This window comes from Podarcis liolepis, assembly GCF_965112155.1.
Source record: "Podarcis liolepis genome assembly, chromosome: 7".
In the NCBI taxonomy this organism is placed as follows: domain Eukaryota; kingdom Metazoa; phylum Chordata; class Lepidosauria; order Squamata; family Lacertidae; genus Podarcis; species Podarcis liolepis.
In genome coordinates, this window is record NC_139561.1 from 2,415,846 (window position 1) to 2,431,546 (window position 15,701).

General features: G+C 49.3%; 1 protein-coding gene across 6 annotated transcripts in view; it reads left to right on the forward strand.

Moving 5' to 3' along the window:
• SEMA4C (semaphorin 4C) overlaps nucleotides 1–15,701 on the forward strand; it is a 64,649-nt gene that overhangs the window by 9,556 nt on the left and 39,392 nt on the right. For all 6 annotated transcript variants that reach the window (XM_083514217.1, XM_083514213.1, XM_083514216.1 and 3 more), the window contains exon 2: nucleotides 13,916–14,121. In XM_083514217.1, the coding sequence (XP_083370343.1) occupies nucleotides 14,004–14,121 (118 nt within the window). In that variant the 5' untranslated portion in view covers nucleotides 13,916–14,003. The remainder of the gene's footprint in view (nucleotides 1–13,915; nucleotides 14,122–15,701) is intronic.

Below are 15,701 nucleotides of genomic sequence, written 5' to 3' on the forward strand. Positions count from 1 at the left end.
CAGGGGGGTGAGGGGGGTGCCAGGTTGGAATGTGCTGCTTGTTAGCGGATGAAGACTAATTTGCAAGTGGCTTCTAGGGTGTCTGTGGCTGGAGTCAGACGATCTTCCCCCTCCCTGCCAGAGTTTGTTAATTTTATTTCATAAAATACAGTACTGCATGATTGTGAAAAACAGAACAAAAACCTTCAAAATGTGTTGAAGTGCTTTGAGGAAAGTTTTGATGGGGGCTCAGCAGTGCTGGCTGATGGGGATAGCAGTCCACCTGTAACACAGCCTTTCCCACCCTGGAGTCCTCCAGATGTTTTGGATGTCAACTTCCACTCATTGGGAGCTGTGGTCCAAAACATCTAGAGTGCACTAGGCTGGCAAAGGATGTGCTATGGTATAAACTGATTGGCACACTTCGTTCCTGATGCACCGTCTGGGAAAGGGGCAGAGCATGCAGAAGGCGTGAGCTGCAACCCTTTTCCAACATCTTGGAGAGCTGCTGCCAGTTGGTGTAAGGGTGGACAAAGAATCTGACTTGGCCTAAAGCAGTTCCCTATATTCCGGTTGGGGGGGGCACCCCCATTCAGTCCAGTAGCTTTCTTGTTGGCATGCATGGTTTGGCTCAGCCCAGATGCATAAACCAAGAGGCGGGGGGGGGGGAATTGCGGGGCAGACTTTTCCACATTTGTTGCTTATCTTGGTCTATTTCTGATCTGGTTGTAAGCACCTGCTCAACACTTGCCAAGGTTGCTGCCATTCTCCTGAGATCCAGCAGTGATCTCCAGATGTGGCTTTCGTGCAGAGGGTGGGGTTTCCTGCTGCCACTGACTTTCAGACACCCTGTGGTACCAGAGTGGGTTTCTCCTTTGCTCGCAGTGCAGGAATTAGAAGGGTCTGGCAGGAGTCTGACCAGCCAATTCAACCTGCCTCCGGCCAGCAGCACTTGGGGGAGGGAGTAGCTCCAGCTTGAGTTCCGCAGCCCCCAACTTGCAAGCCACCCAAGACAGCCTAACCAAATATACAAATAGCTGCAGTTGTCTGTTGCAGTGAACCCATCAGGGTCTTGTGGGACCTTCAAGATTAAGATGTGTATTATGTCGGGGATGGGCAAGGCAGATTTCTGGGTGATTTGAAGGAGATCAGAAGCATTTCTGACTCTTAGTTTGTTTAACAGTAGCAGCAACAAAACTCAGCCAGTTCTGGTACCCAGAACTAATTCCTGGACTCCAAATTATTTAATTCTAAGCACACATATTTTGCACCAGGCTCTAATTGGTGGATTTGGGGGAGTTAAAAAAACAACAAAGCAAAGCCTGCAATCCTGCTCATCCCTGTATCATAGGGTATACTTTCGTGGATTACAGCATCCACAACACCAGGTGCCTGGACCTCTCCTCAGCTGGCAGACAGATGATACATTTTTCAGGTGGGAAGGGGAGGTGACCTGTGGGGAGAAATGGGAAGAGAATGCAAAATGCAGAGTTTGTGACCATTCAGTTAATGCTAAAATGTATGCAATATAAGCCCAGTGGATCATTCGTGGAAGCATTAATTGGTGATACAACACAATCATTCTAGATTTGCTGTGTTATTTAAGAGCTGGAGTGGAAAAGGAAACCCCCGCGCAGATAGAGTCAAACTTCTTGATAAATTCTAATCCAGCATTTTCACACTGGAATCTCTCTTCACATTTTAAAGTTTCTTATGACTGAGCACAGATGAACCCCAAGTTGAGTGTTTTCTCCTGTGCCCCAGGGAGCTGAATCTTTATGAAAAAGGCCTGGAGGAGAAGCTGTTGAGTGATGGAATCTTCCTGCCCCCTTTATTCCAATTTTCACATTTGCTTTTTTTATAACTGAAGTCTGGTTTTTCAGGCAGCTGCTAATATTAAGCAGTGAGCTATTTTTAAATTTGCATAAATTTATAGTAGCCTAGCACATCCAAATCCACATGAATTGCGGGGTGAGGAAGGTTGTATAAAATGATTTCAAGTGTAGTTTGCAGGGTGGTGGGGCAGGAGAGAGAGGCTAATCTGCAAAAAGAGGCCTGGGGGCTGCAGCATGTCTTGAGGTTGCAGCCTTTGACCCGAAGCAAGGCTGTGCTATCCTGGAATCCGTGAGAAATGCATTCTGCACGTGTTCAGGGTGCTTATTTTATTACTCCACAGTTTCTCCCGATTCCTTCATGAGCCGCATTCCCTCCTGGCCAACCTTCTAGGGGCCACTTCCCAGTAGTGGGCAGGGCCAGAGGCAAAAGGAGGTGGAGCAATGGGTGTCACCTTTATTTCTGTACTGAAGGGGACATCTGTGCAAAAAACACCATCACTGTTGGGTGATGCAGTTCCAGCAAGGAAGGAAGCGCTCTAGGAGAGCAGGGCTGGCAAGAGGTGGGGTCCAGGGAGAATCCCAGGGGCCTGGAGGGGCCACGTGGCCTCTGGGCTGACTCCAAAATCCTTCCTTTACATGCTTCTTGATGGTGACGGCCGAGATCCAAGATTCGGCTCTGCTTGGACTGTGCTTGGTGGTGGTGGTGGGGCTTCCTGGTGTAATAGCCTTCGGTTCCCACAGTCCACTGACCCTGTTCCTTCTTCCCTTTCCGGAGATCCATTTATATGCTTCTTTCTGCCATGAACTCTGCCTCCTTCGGGGACCTTGGGAGGAGGGAGGGCGCTTCCTGTTTCCCTTAATGAAGAACAATAGCAGCTGTGACTCCCACCATCCTCAGGCCTGCTGAATTCTAAAAATGGTCTTGTCCAGGGCTTTCCAAATGCTGCGCAACTCGCCCTGACCCTGCATCTCAGAGGTGCTTCTGGGAATGGGGGTTGTGTGCTCTGCAGCCAGTTCACCCTTTGCACGCTCCGCACTTGAGTCCCACTTGACTTGCCCTGGAGATGTGAGCTCAAGCTCAGGGTGCCAAGACGTGTGATGTCTCTCAGTTAGTGCTGCAATCTGTAAATGATGGAAGAGTCAAATCTGAACCAGTCCCAGGAATCGGAGGTATCCCTCAAGCCGAGAAGGATAAAAACAAAGTTGCCAATAGAGGAATGCCCTTGTAGCAGGGGTGGATAGCCCTTTTCAGCCGGAGGGCCACATTGCCTTCCGGGGGCCGCATCCCAGTGGTGGGTGGGGCCAAAGGCAAAAGTAGGTGTAGCAACAAGTGAATTTTAGCTTTATACCGTGGGCTAGTGTCTACACCCCCATCCCCTGCTATTTATTCTCTGCCCTGGCAAGTGGGAGGCATGGTCAGAGGTCCAGCCAGGCAAGAACCCTCAAGGAAGGTGCAAAGCAGGTGTGGTCTTGGGCAGCAGCTCGTCCTGCTAGCTAGGCATGATCAGTCCAACAACAACTGGCGGACCCAAGTTTGAGAAAAGCTGTTCTAGGGGGAGAGGGTGTGGCGGAGGAGGAGGTACAAACCCAATTGCCTCAGATAGAGCCTCAAAGGGCCCCATTGTGCAGACTTAGTGGGGCCACAGTGTAGATAACACATCTCTGAAAAGGGTGGCGATGATTGTCAAGGGATATATCGCAACAATGGGAAGGGGGGGTTAGTGTAGAAAAAAGATGTCTGGGCATGTGGAGGATAACAGAGGCTTATCAAAGGATGCACGGCATGGAGAAAGTGAACCCCCCTCACCCCCCCCTTTCATAACACTAGAATCAAGAATCCTGCAATGAAGCTGAAATGCTGGGAGATTCCAGGACAGAGGAAAGGAAGCACTGCTTCATGCATCTAAATGGGAATTTGCTGCTGTAAGATATAGTGATCACCACCTACTTAGGGATTAGGCAAATTCACATCATGAAGCTATCAGTGCCCACTGTCTTGATGGCTGTATCTTACCTCCAGGAGAGACAGCATCCCTAGGAATGCCAGCGGGAGGAGACGACTGCTGCACTCACAGCCTGATGGTGGGTTTCTGAGGGGCACCTACTTGCCCACTCTGGGAAATGGGCTGCTGGACCTGAAAGGCCTTGACTTTCATCCAGGTTCTCATGTGGGCATGAGGGCCACATTGCCTTCCGGGGGCACAGAATTCACCATGTCTAGGTCCCTGCATGCACAGCGGGTCTCTCTGGTTGTGACAATCCGTCTCAGTGATCTACAACATCTGATTCTTTTTATGGAGAATACAGCAGCTAGTTCAAAAAAGGAATTGCCCTCCAACCCCAAAGGAAGATAATGGACCCGTTTTGGCTTGTTTCCCCCAATCTGGGATGGAGCCAGGCATAGCCAATGCCATGTCCTCAAATCTTGTGGTCTGCAACTCCATCATTCCTGCCCATTGGCTGTGCTGACAGGGACTGGTGGGAGCTGCCGTCCTCCCATGCGTCACATTGGCAACCCCTGCTTTGTGGCGTCTTGGAGTGAGCCTGCTCTCCACCCCAGGTATTCAGGGGCCTGAGCGGGAAAATCAAAGTGGATTTTCTATTCTGTCCACTCCACAGTTTAGGTGCAGGCACACTCTAATCAGGAATTTCTCCTATGCAAACCCATTTGAAAGGAACAGGAACTGTGCCAGAATGCTGCTCTTGGAGAGGAAGTGGATTCTGCTCCAAGAAAGTATGCCCCATAATAATACGCTTGGTAGTCTTTAAGGTGCTACAATGCCTTTTGTTTTCAAGCTAGGGTTGATAAAGTACCAGGGAAACGCAGCCCGAGTAGGGCAAGGCGATTGGGTTGAGTTAATGAAGATTCACCTGTGGAGGAGGCACCAGAAAGACCAGCCAGCAACCATGAGCATCTTGAGGTCTCCCTCAGTTCCACAACATTAGAACTCTGCTTCTGTGTCATTTGGTGGTCCTTGATGTCGTCCAGGATAAAGAAGTCCACATTTCTTCCTGTCTTGACTTACTGCATCTTTTCTGCTCTGTGTGTGTGTTGGGGGGGTACCTTCCCTCGTCCCACATCAATGCTTATTTGGGGATTGTGACGCACGATGGGTGTGTTGTTTACTGATCCATTACCCGCCTCTGCAGTCTCCTCCTGTCTTCTTGGGGATTTCTGAAATAGAACTTGGCAATGGCCTGGTGGAGACCATTGGTGTAGCCTGGCATCTGAATGGTTCTTTCAGCTGCCAGCAAGTGAGATGTCTCTTCCGGCCTGGCCTCCCCCCCCCCCCCCGGATAAGTCAAGTTTTCCGTAGGTCACTCACTCCCCGGCTTCTGGCTATTCCTAGCCATCTTGGGCTGAAGGTGCCAGGTTGGCCCAGTGGCAATGGCTGCCCCACCGTTGCATGCTCAACTGGATGTTTTGAGCGAGTGTTTGTAAGCCTTAAGAGGGTGCTCTGTCCTGGCCTCCCACCCCATTCCATACAGAAAAGCTGAGCAGGCTGGCGGCGGGATCTCTTGCTTCAACACAGACAACAGAACAGGCTCCTCTGCGACACACAAGAGCAGCAGGCATGCTTGGAGGCAGATTTCTCGCTGGATCAGGCCTCTGGCCCACCTAGTTCAGCACTCTGTGCTCACAGCGGCCAGCCGTGTGCCTGTGGGAAGCCTGAAAAGCAGCACCTGAGCACAACAGCACTCTGCCCACAGGGGATGCCAGGAGCTGGCCTTCAGAGACGCACTGCCTCCGACCGTGGAGGTGGGGCATGGCCACCGTGACCAGTAGTGATGGGTGTATGTGTTGTGCACGGAGCACCAAAGCCTTTGCTTCCTGCCTCCCAGCAGCCGCAGCCAGAGGCACCTGCTTCACTCTGGCCAGCGGTTGGGCCGGACCTTCAGGGCAGCTGTGTCTCTGCTGGGAAAGGGCCATAGCTCAGTGGCACAGCACCTGCCTTGCAAACAGAAGGTCCCAGGTTCGGTCTTGGCATCTCCAGGTAGGGTTGGCAGAGACTCCTGCCTGAAATCCAGTCGGTGTAGACCGTGCTGAGGTAGATGGAACATGTAAGACAGCTTTCTGTGTTCTGTGCTGTTTCTGTTCCCGGTAAGGTTTCTTCCTAGTTGATACTTCGCTTTTGTCAGCCTGCACTGCAGCTTTTCCCTGAAAATAAAAAAGGAACACAGGAATCCTGGCTTTGAGACTGCTGGCATGAAGTGGTAGCCTCTGAACATGTACAGAGTGCCTTTCTCTCTTCTGTGAACTAGTAGCCAGCTTTTGGTAGGATTGAGGATTGGAACTCTTCCCTTCTCTCCTTCCCTCCCGTGCCGCCTTTCACAGCGCCTTGCATCCTTCCCAGAGTTGATGGGGGGGGGGAGGCGTGAGTTTGGCCAGGCAAGGCTGCCTTTGCCAGAGATTGCAGAAGACGTGATCCATCTGCGTTCTTGGTAGTGAGGCGGACCTAGCTCCCAGGGGCAGAGGAAGGTGTGGCTGCAGTTCCGACTCAGCTGGAAAAGGAAAACACTGCTGCTTTTTTGGAACTGTTAATTGTTTCGCTCTCTCCCCCCTGGTTCCGACACGCAGCTGACTCAGCGCTGGCCTCATTCGGAAGACAGGAAGTGGTTAAAAGCACAGGAAAGCCACAAGAAAGGGGATTTGACCAAGGCGGGAGGCTTATTTGGGGAGAGTTGGATCGAAGGTTTTGTGGTGAGTTGGCTGGGCTGCATTTCTAAGCCCTGGCAGAAGTTTCTGGCGTGGAGGCCGTGGCTCTTGGCCGGGATCTCGGAGACCATTGCTGTTTCTTTCTTTTAAAATAGAGCCAGTACAGGCTATTTTGCTTCCCCCATCCCCCCCCTCCACACAGTTAGTGGATAATGCATGTCAAAAAATCGGTGATATTTTTCTTTTCTTGTTCAGCTGTAAGCTTGAGGTGAAAAGGCAGGTTTTGCACTGGCCTTTGCCCCCACAGCCTTTTGAAAGCTATTGGGCCCTGACCCAGCCTGACCTCAGCGGAGCCCCACACTTGGCTCTGCCCCCCAAAGACCAGGGAAACGGCAGCATTTTCACTTTTGTTACTTGGTGGCTTTGTAGGCATAGATGCAGCACTTCGTAGATAATGACTAAAAAGGGTTGCATCCCTAACTGGTCCTCCTCAGAGGAGACCCTTTGATGTTAATTGACACTTACTCATTAAATTCATCGTAGAAATTAGTTGGATACCAACCATATACAGAAATGTAGCAGGATGGCTGAAGGAAGCAGGTCATTCAAAACGGACTTATTTTACTACTTTATTTTTGGCAGTTGATATACTTTTCAGTCAATAGTGCCCTCTGGGTGGGTCTGCCATGAACTTTTCGCTCAGACAACTGGCTCCCAGTCTTTCCTTTTCGCTGTCTGCGGACCTACCTTAAAGGGTTGTTGTGAGGATTAGTGAGGTAAATGTTTGTGAAGCAATTCTGAACACTTGGAATAGGTGTGGAGATGCTAAGTAGTGTTTTTAGGTCTGCACTTTTCCCGTTTTACAGACTGCGCCCCTGAGGCTGCGGGGCAGGAGTGACTTTGCCAACCTTGCCTAGGGAATAACTGGCAGAACATTTTAATGGGCCGTGTTCTTTACATTTATCCTTCCAACAGCAGGGCTGTCAGGTGAGCCCCATGTACCCCCAAATTACCCTGGTGCCTGAGTGGCTTGTGGGTGCACGTGACCAAGCGCAAAGCTGATCCCAGGTTTTCTAGGTTCAAATACCTTGCTTTGCTCTGTAGGTATATATAGTTACTTTAATTTTAAATTAGCCCTAGGAGGTGGAGTGCCGCGAAAACTGGTTCTAGCCACCCCATGGGCTGTTACTCATCCCCGGCTTGTGATCTGTTAAGTGGGCATAATGATGCCGGCCAAACGGCTGCGGCTGTTGGGAGCCTTGGCAGGGAGCTTTGATGATATTAAAAAACCACGGCGTCCTAATTGGCTTTGTGTGCCTGATGGGGGAGGGGAGGGACGTGCCTCGGCTCGTGGGGTGGGCTCTCTGGGGCAGTTTTATACTATGTTTTAACCGGCACACTCTGCAGTCTTGCTGTGTGAGTCCTGCTGACCGAAGGGTCATGTGGGGAGTTGACTTTGCTGCTTCCCTGTCTGGAATAATTTTAAGTGAAGGCAAACTGGCTTGCGAACAAGCAGAGCCAAGAGACAGGTAGCCCCCTCACTCCTGCCGACTTGGAAGGAAGCCAGTTTGGGAAGTGTGGCGTGAAACTCTGAGCCAGTGTGGTGTGGTGTAGTGGTTAAGAGTGGTGGACTCGTAATCTGGGGAACCGGGTTCGCGTCTCCACTCCTCCACATGCAGCTGCTGGGTGACCTTGGGCCAGTCACACTTCTCTGAAGTCTCTCAGCCCCACTCACCTCACAGAGGGTTTGTTGTGGGGAAGGAAGGGAAAGGAGAATGCTAGCCGCTTGGAGACTCCTTAAAGGGAGTGAAAGGCGGGATATCAAATCCAAACTCCTCTTCTTCTTTTTCTTCTTCTTCTTCTTCTTCTTCTTCTTCTTCTTCTTCTTCTTCTTTTTCTTCTTCTTCTTCTTCTTCTTCTTCTTCTTCTTCTTCTTCTTCTTCTTCTTCTTCTTGGGAGGAAGGGGGCAGCCAGCAAATCACATTACTGGGGACGAGGAGAGCAAGGACTCATTTTCTCCTCCAGCACATGTGCGCATGTGTGTGAGCACATGTGCATAGTGGGAGCAGCACGCAAATATATAAATCACTGTGTCAGATGACAGAGCCATCTAATCCAATATTCTGTAAGCAGCTCGCCAGCTCTAGGAAGCTCACAGGCAAGGTTTGTGAAGGCGGAGATGTTTTGTAAGAAGGGGCCTGGCTCCTGGTTCGGGCCAGTGGCCCATGCAGTCCTCCACCCTCTTCTCACCATGGCTGACCCCCAGGTGCCTCTGGGAGACCTGCAAGTAGGACCTGAGCACAAGAGCACAGCCATGTAAGCCAGGCGCCAAATGGCTCCTTAAACCAGGGTTACAGTTGCCAAAATTGAATGTCTAGTTTCCACTTTGGGGCCAGACTGCTCAAAAGTCGTATTTTTCAATACAACTTTTTTGTTCCTGAATTTCTTTCTGATTGTGCAGATAAAATATCACAAATAGAATTCTAAAGGATGTGTTGCTAGTGTGTGAAAACAGACAAGATCTCCAGGCAGGCACCTCCGGGTGGTGGAGACGTCAGCTGCCACCCTGGCACCTGGGCATCTTCACTTGGTCGCAAGTGGCCAGTAGTCAGGTGCAAAATGTGCCCGGCACCTGGCAGGTTTTGAACGCTGGCGACAATCGCTAGTGGTTGTGGATAGCCGCCTTCTTCATGAATTTGTCCACGTCCTCTTTTGTGGGAATCAATTCCCTACTTTTAACAATGTGGTTTCTCTGCTCTTTCTCCACAACACCTGATATTTGGAGGTATACTTCCTCTGTACATGGAGGTTTTGTGTTGTCCTCTTTGCTACTGATAGACCTATCCTCCAGGCAATGTTGGTATCCATTTAGCCTTGCTGCTGCCTTTTTGTGTGGATTGCCTGCTGCCGGCAGGATTCAATATGTGCGTGGAGGGGCACTTATTAGCCCCCAGAAGCCTTTTCTCAGATTACACATGGGGAATTGAAACTGAGTCACTTGCATGCTGCCACTCAAGTTTGTGGCTGGGTGGGGATTTGAAGCCCCCCAAGACTATGAACCTGTGCAGAGTGCCTTTCCCTCACTATTGGGTAAAACCACAGCCGGTGCAGCAATTGCACATTGGGGCAGATTAGGAGACCTTTGTGGCAGTGGAAGTCTCCAGTTGTGGTCTGCCTTGGCTCAGAACTAAGCTCTGGTGGCTGGCAAGGAGGATTAACCCCAGCATCTCAAGTTGGAGGCAAAATTTAGGAAGCTGTCTTATTCCATCAGTCTTATCTAGCTCAGTATCATCTACACTTGCTGGCAGTGACTCTCCAAGGTTTCAGATCTGGGAGAAGAGGAATAATAATAATAATAATAATAATAATAATAATAATTTATTACGGCCGTAGGCCCATACAGATAAAAACAAGACATAAATAACAGCCTGTGCACGTGGGAAAAAACAACCGCTAAAACACTACTATAACAATAAAATACTATAAGATGGAATGGCATACTACGCCTTAATTAGCTTGTGGTGCTCCTTGGCAACGCTTTTGGGTAAGGACAGCGACCAGGAACCTAGCCACTTTCAGGGTCGTATGGGTATCCTTATCCTGCAAGATTTGGGCAAGGTGGAATTTTGGTGGGGTACCCTCTAGTTTCTGTATGATTGATCCCAACAAATTTGCCCGTGGCACCTTGAATAAGGGGCAAGTGAACATAATGTGCTGAAGCGACTCCGGCGTCTCCTTATCACATTCGCACATGGCGGAGGCTTGGCCCTTTGAGAATCTATGTCTCAGGACATTGGAGGGAAAAACGTTAAACCTCGCTTTGGTGAAGGCCAGCCTATGGGCAACAGTCGAAAGGGAGGAGAGGTATGATGGAACGCAGTAAGTTAAAGTGATACCAATGTTCTGGGGCGAACAAACACCTCCCCCCAGCGTATAATTTCGCTGTAAATCGATGTCATCCAGTCTTTGGCGGATCAGTCTTTGAGCAGTGATTTGATCTAGTTTTAGGGAATCTAAGGGAGAGATTCCATAACTCAGGAGTTTGGCATGAATTCTACTGGTCCAAAGGCTGGAGAATTCATCTCGCCATAAGCATTGGACAAGGTAATGGTCTGGTAATCTATGCCACAATGATAACCAATAATTGAAGACTTGCTTCCACAGGAGAAGAGGAATGTTTTTGCCTGGCACTTACAGATATATAAGGAAGGCGCCCGACAAGCCTCCCTGGGGAGAGCATTCCACAAGCAGGGAGCCACCGCAGAAAAGGCCCGTTCTTGTGTTGCCACCCTCTGGACCTCTCATGGAGGAGGAGCACAAAGAAGGGTCTCAGATGGTGATCACAGGGTCCAGGTTGGTTCATATGGGGAGAGGCAGTCCTTGAGGTATTGATTACCTACCACAGAACTATGGCACTCTCCCTAATCAAGTTTGGGGTGTTGCCAACCTGATGCCCTTCACAGTTTGTTAGACTGCAATTCCCACCTGTCCCTCCCAACAACCTCTGGAGGGCACCAAGTTGGCAAAGGCTGGCCTAGAGTTTTGGGAATGGACTGGGGAGAGCTGAAATTAGCTGTCTTGTTCAGAACAATTTTCTGGATTTATAAAGTCCTGAAATGAAATAGTATACAATTACTTGGTTGGCTGGTTCTCAGCCTGGTCTCTGCATTCTCTCCTTCCTGTCGGGAACGTGAGTGTTCACGTTTGTTTGTAATTCTCCATCCTCCCCCCCCTTCCACTGTGCTTTGCTGGATGCTCAGCTTCTGATTTGGAGGGCTGCGCAGAGAGGGGCATCTGAGGCCCTGTCTGCACTTGTGTGCTTTAACCATTTTCAGACTGTCATGGTTAACCAGCCTGGGAAACATAATTCTGCAAAGGGGGGGGGGGGAGCGCATTCTTGATGCCCTTGAAAATCTTGTCTTTCCAGAGTTCTACAAATCTCAAGCCAGGTAAGATTTAGAGGCTCTCAGGCTGCTGTTGTTGAATTGGTCTAGCTATTGGCTATTCAGAGGCTGTATTCCAGATGTAGACAAATGTACTGGCTCAGGCGTGTGGGCTAGCTCTGCCCCTGAATGTCAGTTAGATTCAGAAGTGATGGGGTTTAAGCACATTCTGCACATGCTCATGGGCTTCAGGTGGAGAAATGGGAAAGACTCAGAACAACTTAGAACATAGGAAGCTGCCTTTAACTGAGTCAGGCTGAAAGGAATCCTTGATCAATACAAATTAAGCAGCAGCTGTTGCTCTGTTGGGCTTGGATGTGATTCACCCACAGGTGTGCGGCCGGAAGTTGTGCCCTGCTTTCCTTGGGAGAAGTGAATGCCTGTTTCTGCAGAACAGGAGTTTGAAAGTGACATTTTCTTGAAGAGGTGCTATCTGTGCAAATTGAGCCAGGTATTCTGGACTTTCACAGCAAGAGGCAGGTTGCTCCTTCAAAAATTGTGTCAGGGTTTTTTTTGGTTGTTTCCCCCCAGAATCTAGTTTCTATGTTTGAAGCCAGAAAAAGATTTTCCTGGGTTTGAGCATATGGCAAATCAAAAAGGATTTGGTTGATTCGGCCAGCTCTATGATTCTATGTATCTACCTTGTTTTGCCTAATCCTGCTGTAGAGAAGACCAGTTTAAATATGGGAAAAATGCCTTGCTACTCTTTTTCTTCCCAAAGTTAATATTCCATGGCGAACAAGTTGGAAAGAAAGCGATGAGGAACTTGTTCTATCAAATTAGGCCAGTGTAGTTCTGCACCGCTGGATGGTTTTTCTCTGAGGTGCCCCCCCCCATTCCAGCTGTGGTTAGCAAACCCAAGAGCAAAATGTAGCAAGGGGGCTGTTAGCACAACAAGTGATCCGGCCAACTGGGCCTGCACGCAGCACAACAACCCCACCAGCCATTTGACCCGAGGGAACCCTTAACAAGCATTGTGGTTGGTTGGCTGGTGAAATTAAACCAGCAAATTATTATAGCAGTTAGGTTTTCTTTCTTGAGAAACATTACAAATATTTTTAAGTCTTAGGACAACAATCAAAACTGCTGAATTATTAGTATACATTTATATTTCACCTTTCATACTCCTTCTCTTTATTATATCTTCACAACCCTGGGAGGGAGGTTGTGCTGAGAGATGGTTGGCTCAGGGTCGCCCCCAGCAAGTGGCGTGGCTGAGCGGGATTTGAACCCGGCTCCCCAGGCCCTGGTCCAGCACTCTAACCACCACACGGGCCACAGCATTTATTTCCCCGAGAGCCCAGGCCGCTTCTGGAGAATTTAGGGATAGGGTGACGTGAGTGGGATATGAATTGTGGGGTGTATGAAGTGGTTTAATAAAACTTGGGGTAATGCACGGGGAGAATGGAATTGATTCGGAGAAAGACATTTTGGGGAATTAATTATGGGTAAATGAACTGAAGAGGAGCTAATTCACACTCCGCCACTACAGTAGTTCAGTTTCCCCAAATTCTCCAGAAACACTCTGGGCACTTGGGAAAAGATCATGGCTTGTAGTGTGTGTATATTCGCCTCACTCTTGACTCTGCTTAATAGTTTTGTGGTGGGGGCTGGCCTGCTTCTAAAAACAATTTGAGAAGAGGACGTGGCGTGTGTGTGTGTGTAAGTAAAAAGCAGGTGTTTGACAACCAGCTTCTCCCAGCCTGATAGCCTCCACATGGGGATAATAGGAGTTGTGGTCCAAAACCAATCACCCTGAGAAGCAAAACCTCTCCAACTCTGCAAAAGAAGCAGCTGCCCAAACTGCACCAAAGAACACAGAAGAGCACACACGCTTGCACATTGACATTCACCAGCTGGAAGTGGTGGCTTGAAGGAGCCTTCACAGGTCAAATCTCTCCCCCCCCCCCCCCGCCGCCTTTAAAAAGAAGGTCTTCTCGTCTGCCTCCAGCCTAGGAAATGCATTCATAACCTGCTGTTCCTCTGTCCGAATTCCCCAGCTTGAACTCTGCTCCCAAGGCTGAGAGTCTTGGTACACCTCAGATCAGAAACCATTATCAGCACCACAACCTTAATGGGCACATTAGTGGTTACCTTTTTTAATGCTCTGGGGTATATTTCACAATTTCTTTCAGGTCAGTGTCCTGTGATGTCCAGGAAACCCTTTTCTTGATATAGACACACAGGAAGTGGAATTTCAGAATTGGACAAGTGTATGAAGGGGGTGGTGATGTATATGTGCTGGGGGGGGGGTCCTCCCATTTCCAGCCCCGGTTACTCACAGCCTGACTCATCCTGGCTGCCACGTGCTCCTTCCCTTCGAGCAGGGGCCGATCATCGCAGTACCTGAGTGGAAACTCTCTCAATGCCCCCTTTGTTCCCCTCTGCATCCTCTTTCCCTCCCCCTTCCTTTCCCACCATCCGATTCTGACACTGTTCATTCATAATTGAGGCCGCTGTAACCTTAGCCAGGCTAACCTCCTTCCTTCCATTGTTGTCAGGGCCCCTGACGGAGCGAGAGGAAGGCATCGCAGCAGGAGCCTCCTCGGAAGGCAGCGGGAGAAGCGGGAGCCTTGCGTCCTGGTCAGCATGGCCGCCAGCCCAGCCCTGGGCATGTGTTTCCTGGCCTCTGTAGTTCTGAGTGTGGGCGCCTCCTCGGTTAGCAACTGGTGGAACCTGGTGCCCCGGAAAACAGTCCCCTACAAAGGTGAGTCAAGTGCGCCTTTTTGGCCCAACCCGCATGCCAGGGTGAAAATGGAAGCTCGATAGATGTCCACTCTGTGCTTGCATATCCGCAACAAAGACCTAGATAACATCTCCCTTAAGTGGGCAGTGAGGTTACAGGCTTTCCTCTCCCTTTCTCTTCTATTTTAAATGCGTATTGGTGGCTTTATAGAAATCACAAATGCATAGTGTTTATTTTAAAAAAGCAGCCGCTGCCCCTGAAAGCAGAGGGCCTTCTTGGTAGTGGCGCCCACCCTGTGGAATGCCCTCCCGTCAGATGTCAAGAAAATAAACAACTACAGTGGTATCTCGGGTTAAGAACTTAATTCGTTCTGGAGTTCCGTTCTTAACCTGAAACTGTTCTTAACCTGAGGTACCACTTTAGCTAATGGGACCTCCTGCTGCTGCCGCCACACGATTTCTGTTCTCATCCTAAAGCAAAGTTCTTAACCCGAGGTAATATTTCTGGGTTAGTGGAGTCTGTAACCTGAAGCGTCTGTAACCTGAAGCGTCTGTAACCCGAGGTACCACTGTATCTGATTCTTAGAGGACATCTGAAGGTTTAGGGAAGTTTTAAATGTTTGATGTTTTATTGCTTTATTATTAATAATATTCTGTTGGAGCTGCCCAGAGTGGGTTGGGAAACTCAGTCAGGTGGACAGGGTATAAATAATAAATTATTATTATAATTATTATTATAAACAGTAATATTTTTAAACAAGGTTGTAATGGTGACCAGACTGAACAAGTGACTGTAACAGATGCTAAAGCTACAATGCAAAAGTGCCCAGTAGTTTTCTCTATAGCACATTTTAACTTTACAGATCTATTACTCTGGCCTAATGTCTTACCCACTCTTTGGAAGACTCCAGATAAGACTTTTTCATGTCTGAAACCCTTTGTGAACTGGAAATGCACCTCTTCCTCCAATAGAAGGGTGGGCTGGCAGTGTTAATGACATGTGGGCTAATAACTTGGAGGTTCCCTCCCTTCCCCCACCCACTCTTTGAGCCAAACGTCTTGACTCTTCCTTGCCCTGAGCCTAGTTTCAGAGGAGATGGAGACAGGGGCCTCTGGCATCACCCAGGTGTCTGCTCTGCTTGGATTCTTCTCTTCTTTTCTCCTCCGAGCTTTTCCTTCAGCAAACTGCCTTGGATGGGCTGAGGGCTGGCCAGGACTTCAAAGGCAAACAGGCAAAGCAAAGGAACCCAGAGGCACAAAGCGGGTGTCAAGCGCAGCCAGGCAGCTCTTCACGGGGAGCTGATTTCTATATATTTAGGACACCATCCAGCTAACACATCCCACCAGTGCAAAGATTCCCCCCCCTGCACCCTCCCCAGGTCTGCTCTGGAGGGTTGGGGGAACCCCAGAATGGGTTTAGGGGGCACATGGGGGAGCGGGGTGTGTGTGTGTTTCTATTGTGCAAGTGGAAATCCTTCTGGTGGCAGGATGCTTAACTCTGCACTTCTTTTGGAAACAAACCATCATTTCTGTGCTATCCCTGTAACTGAGAATTAGGAACAGAGAAGATGATTTTGAAAAGCCAGTGTAAATATGTGAGCA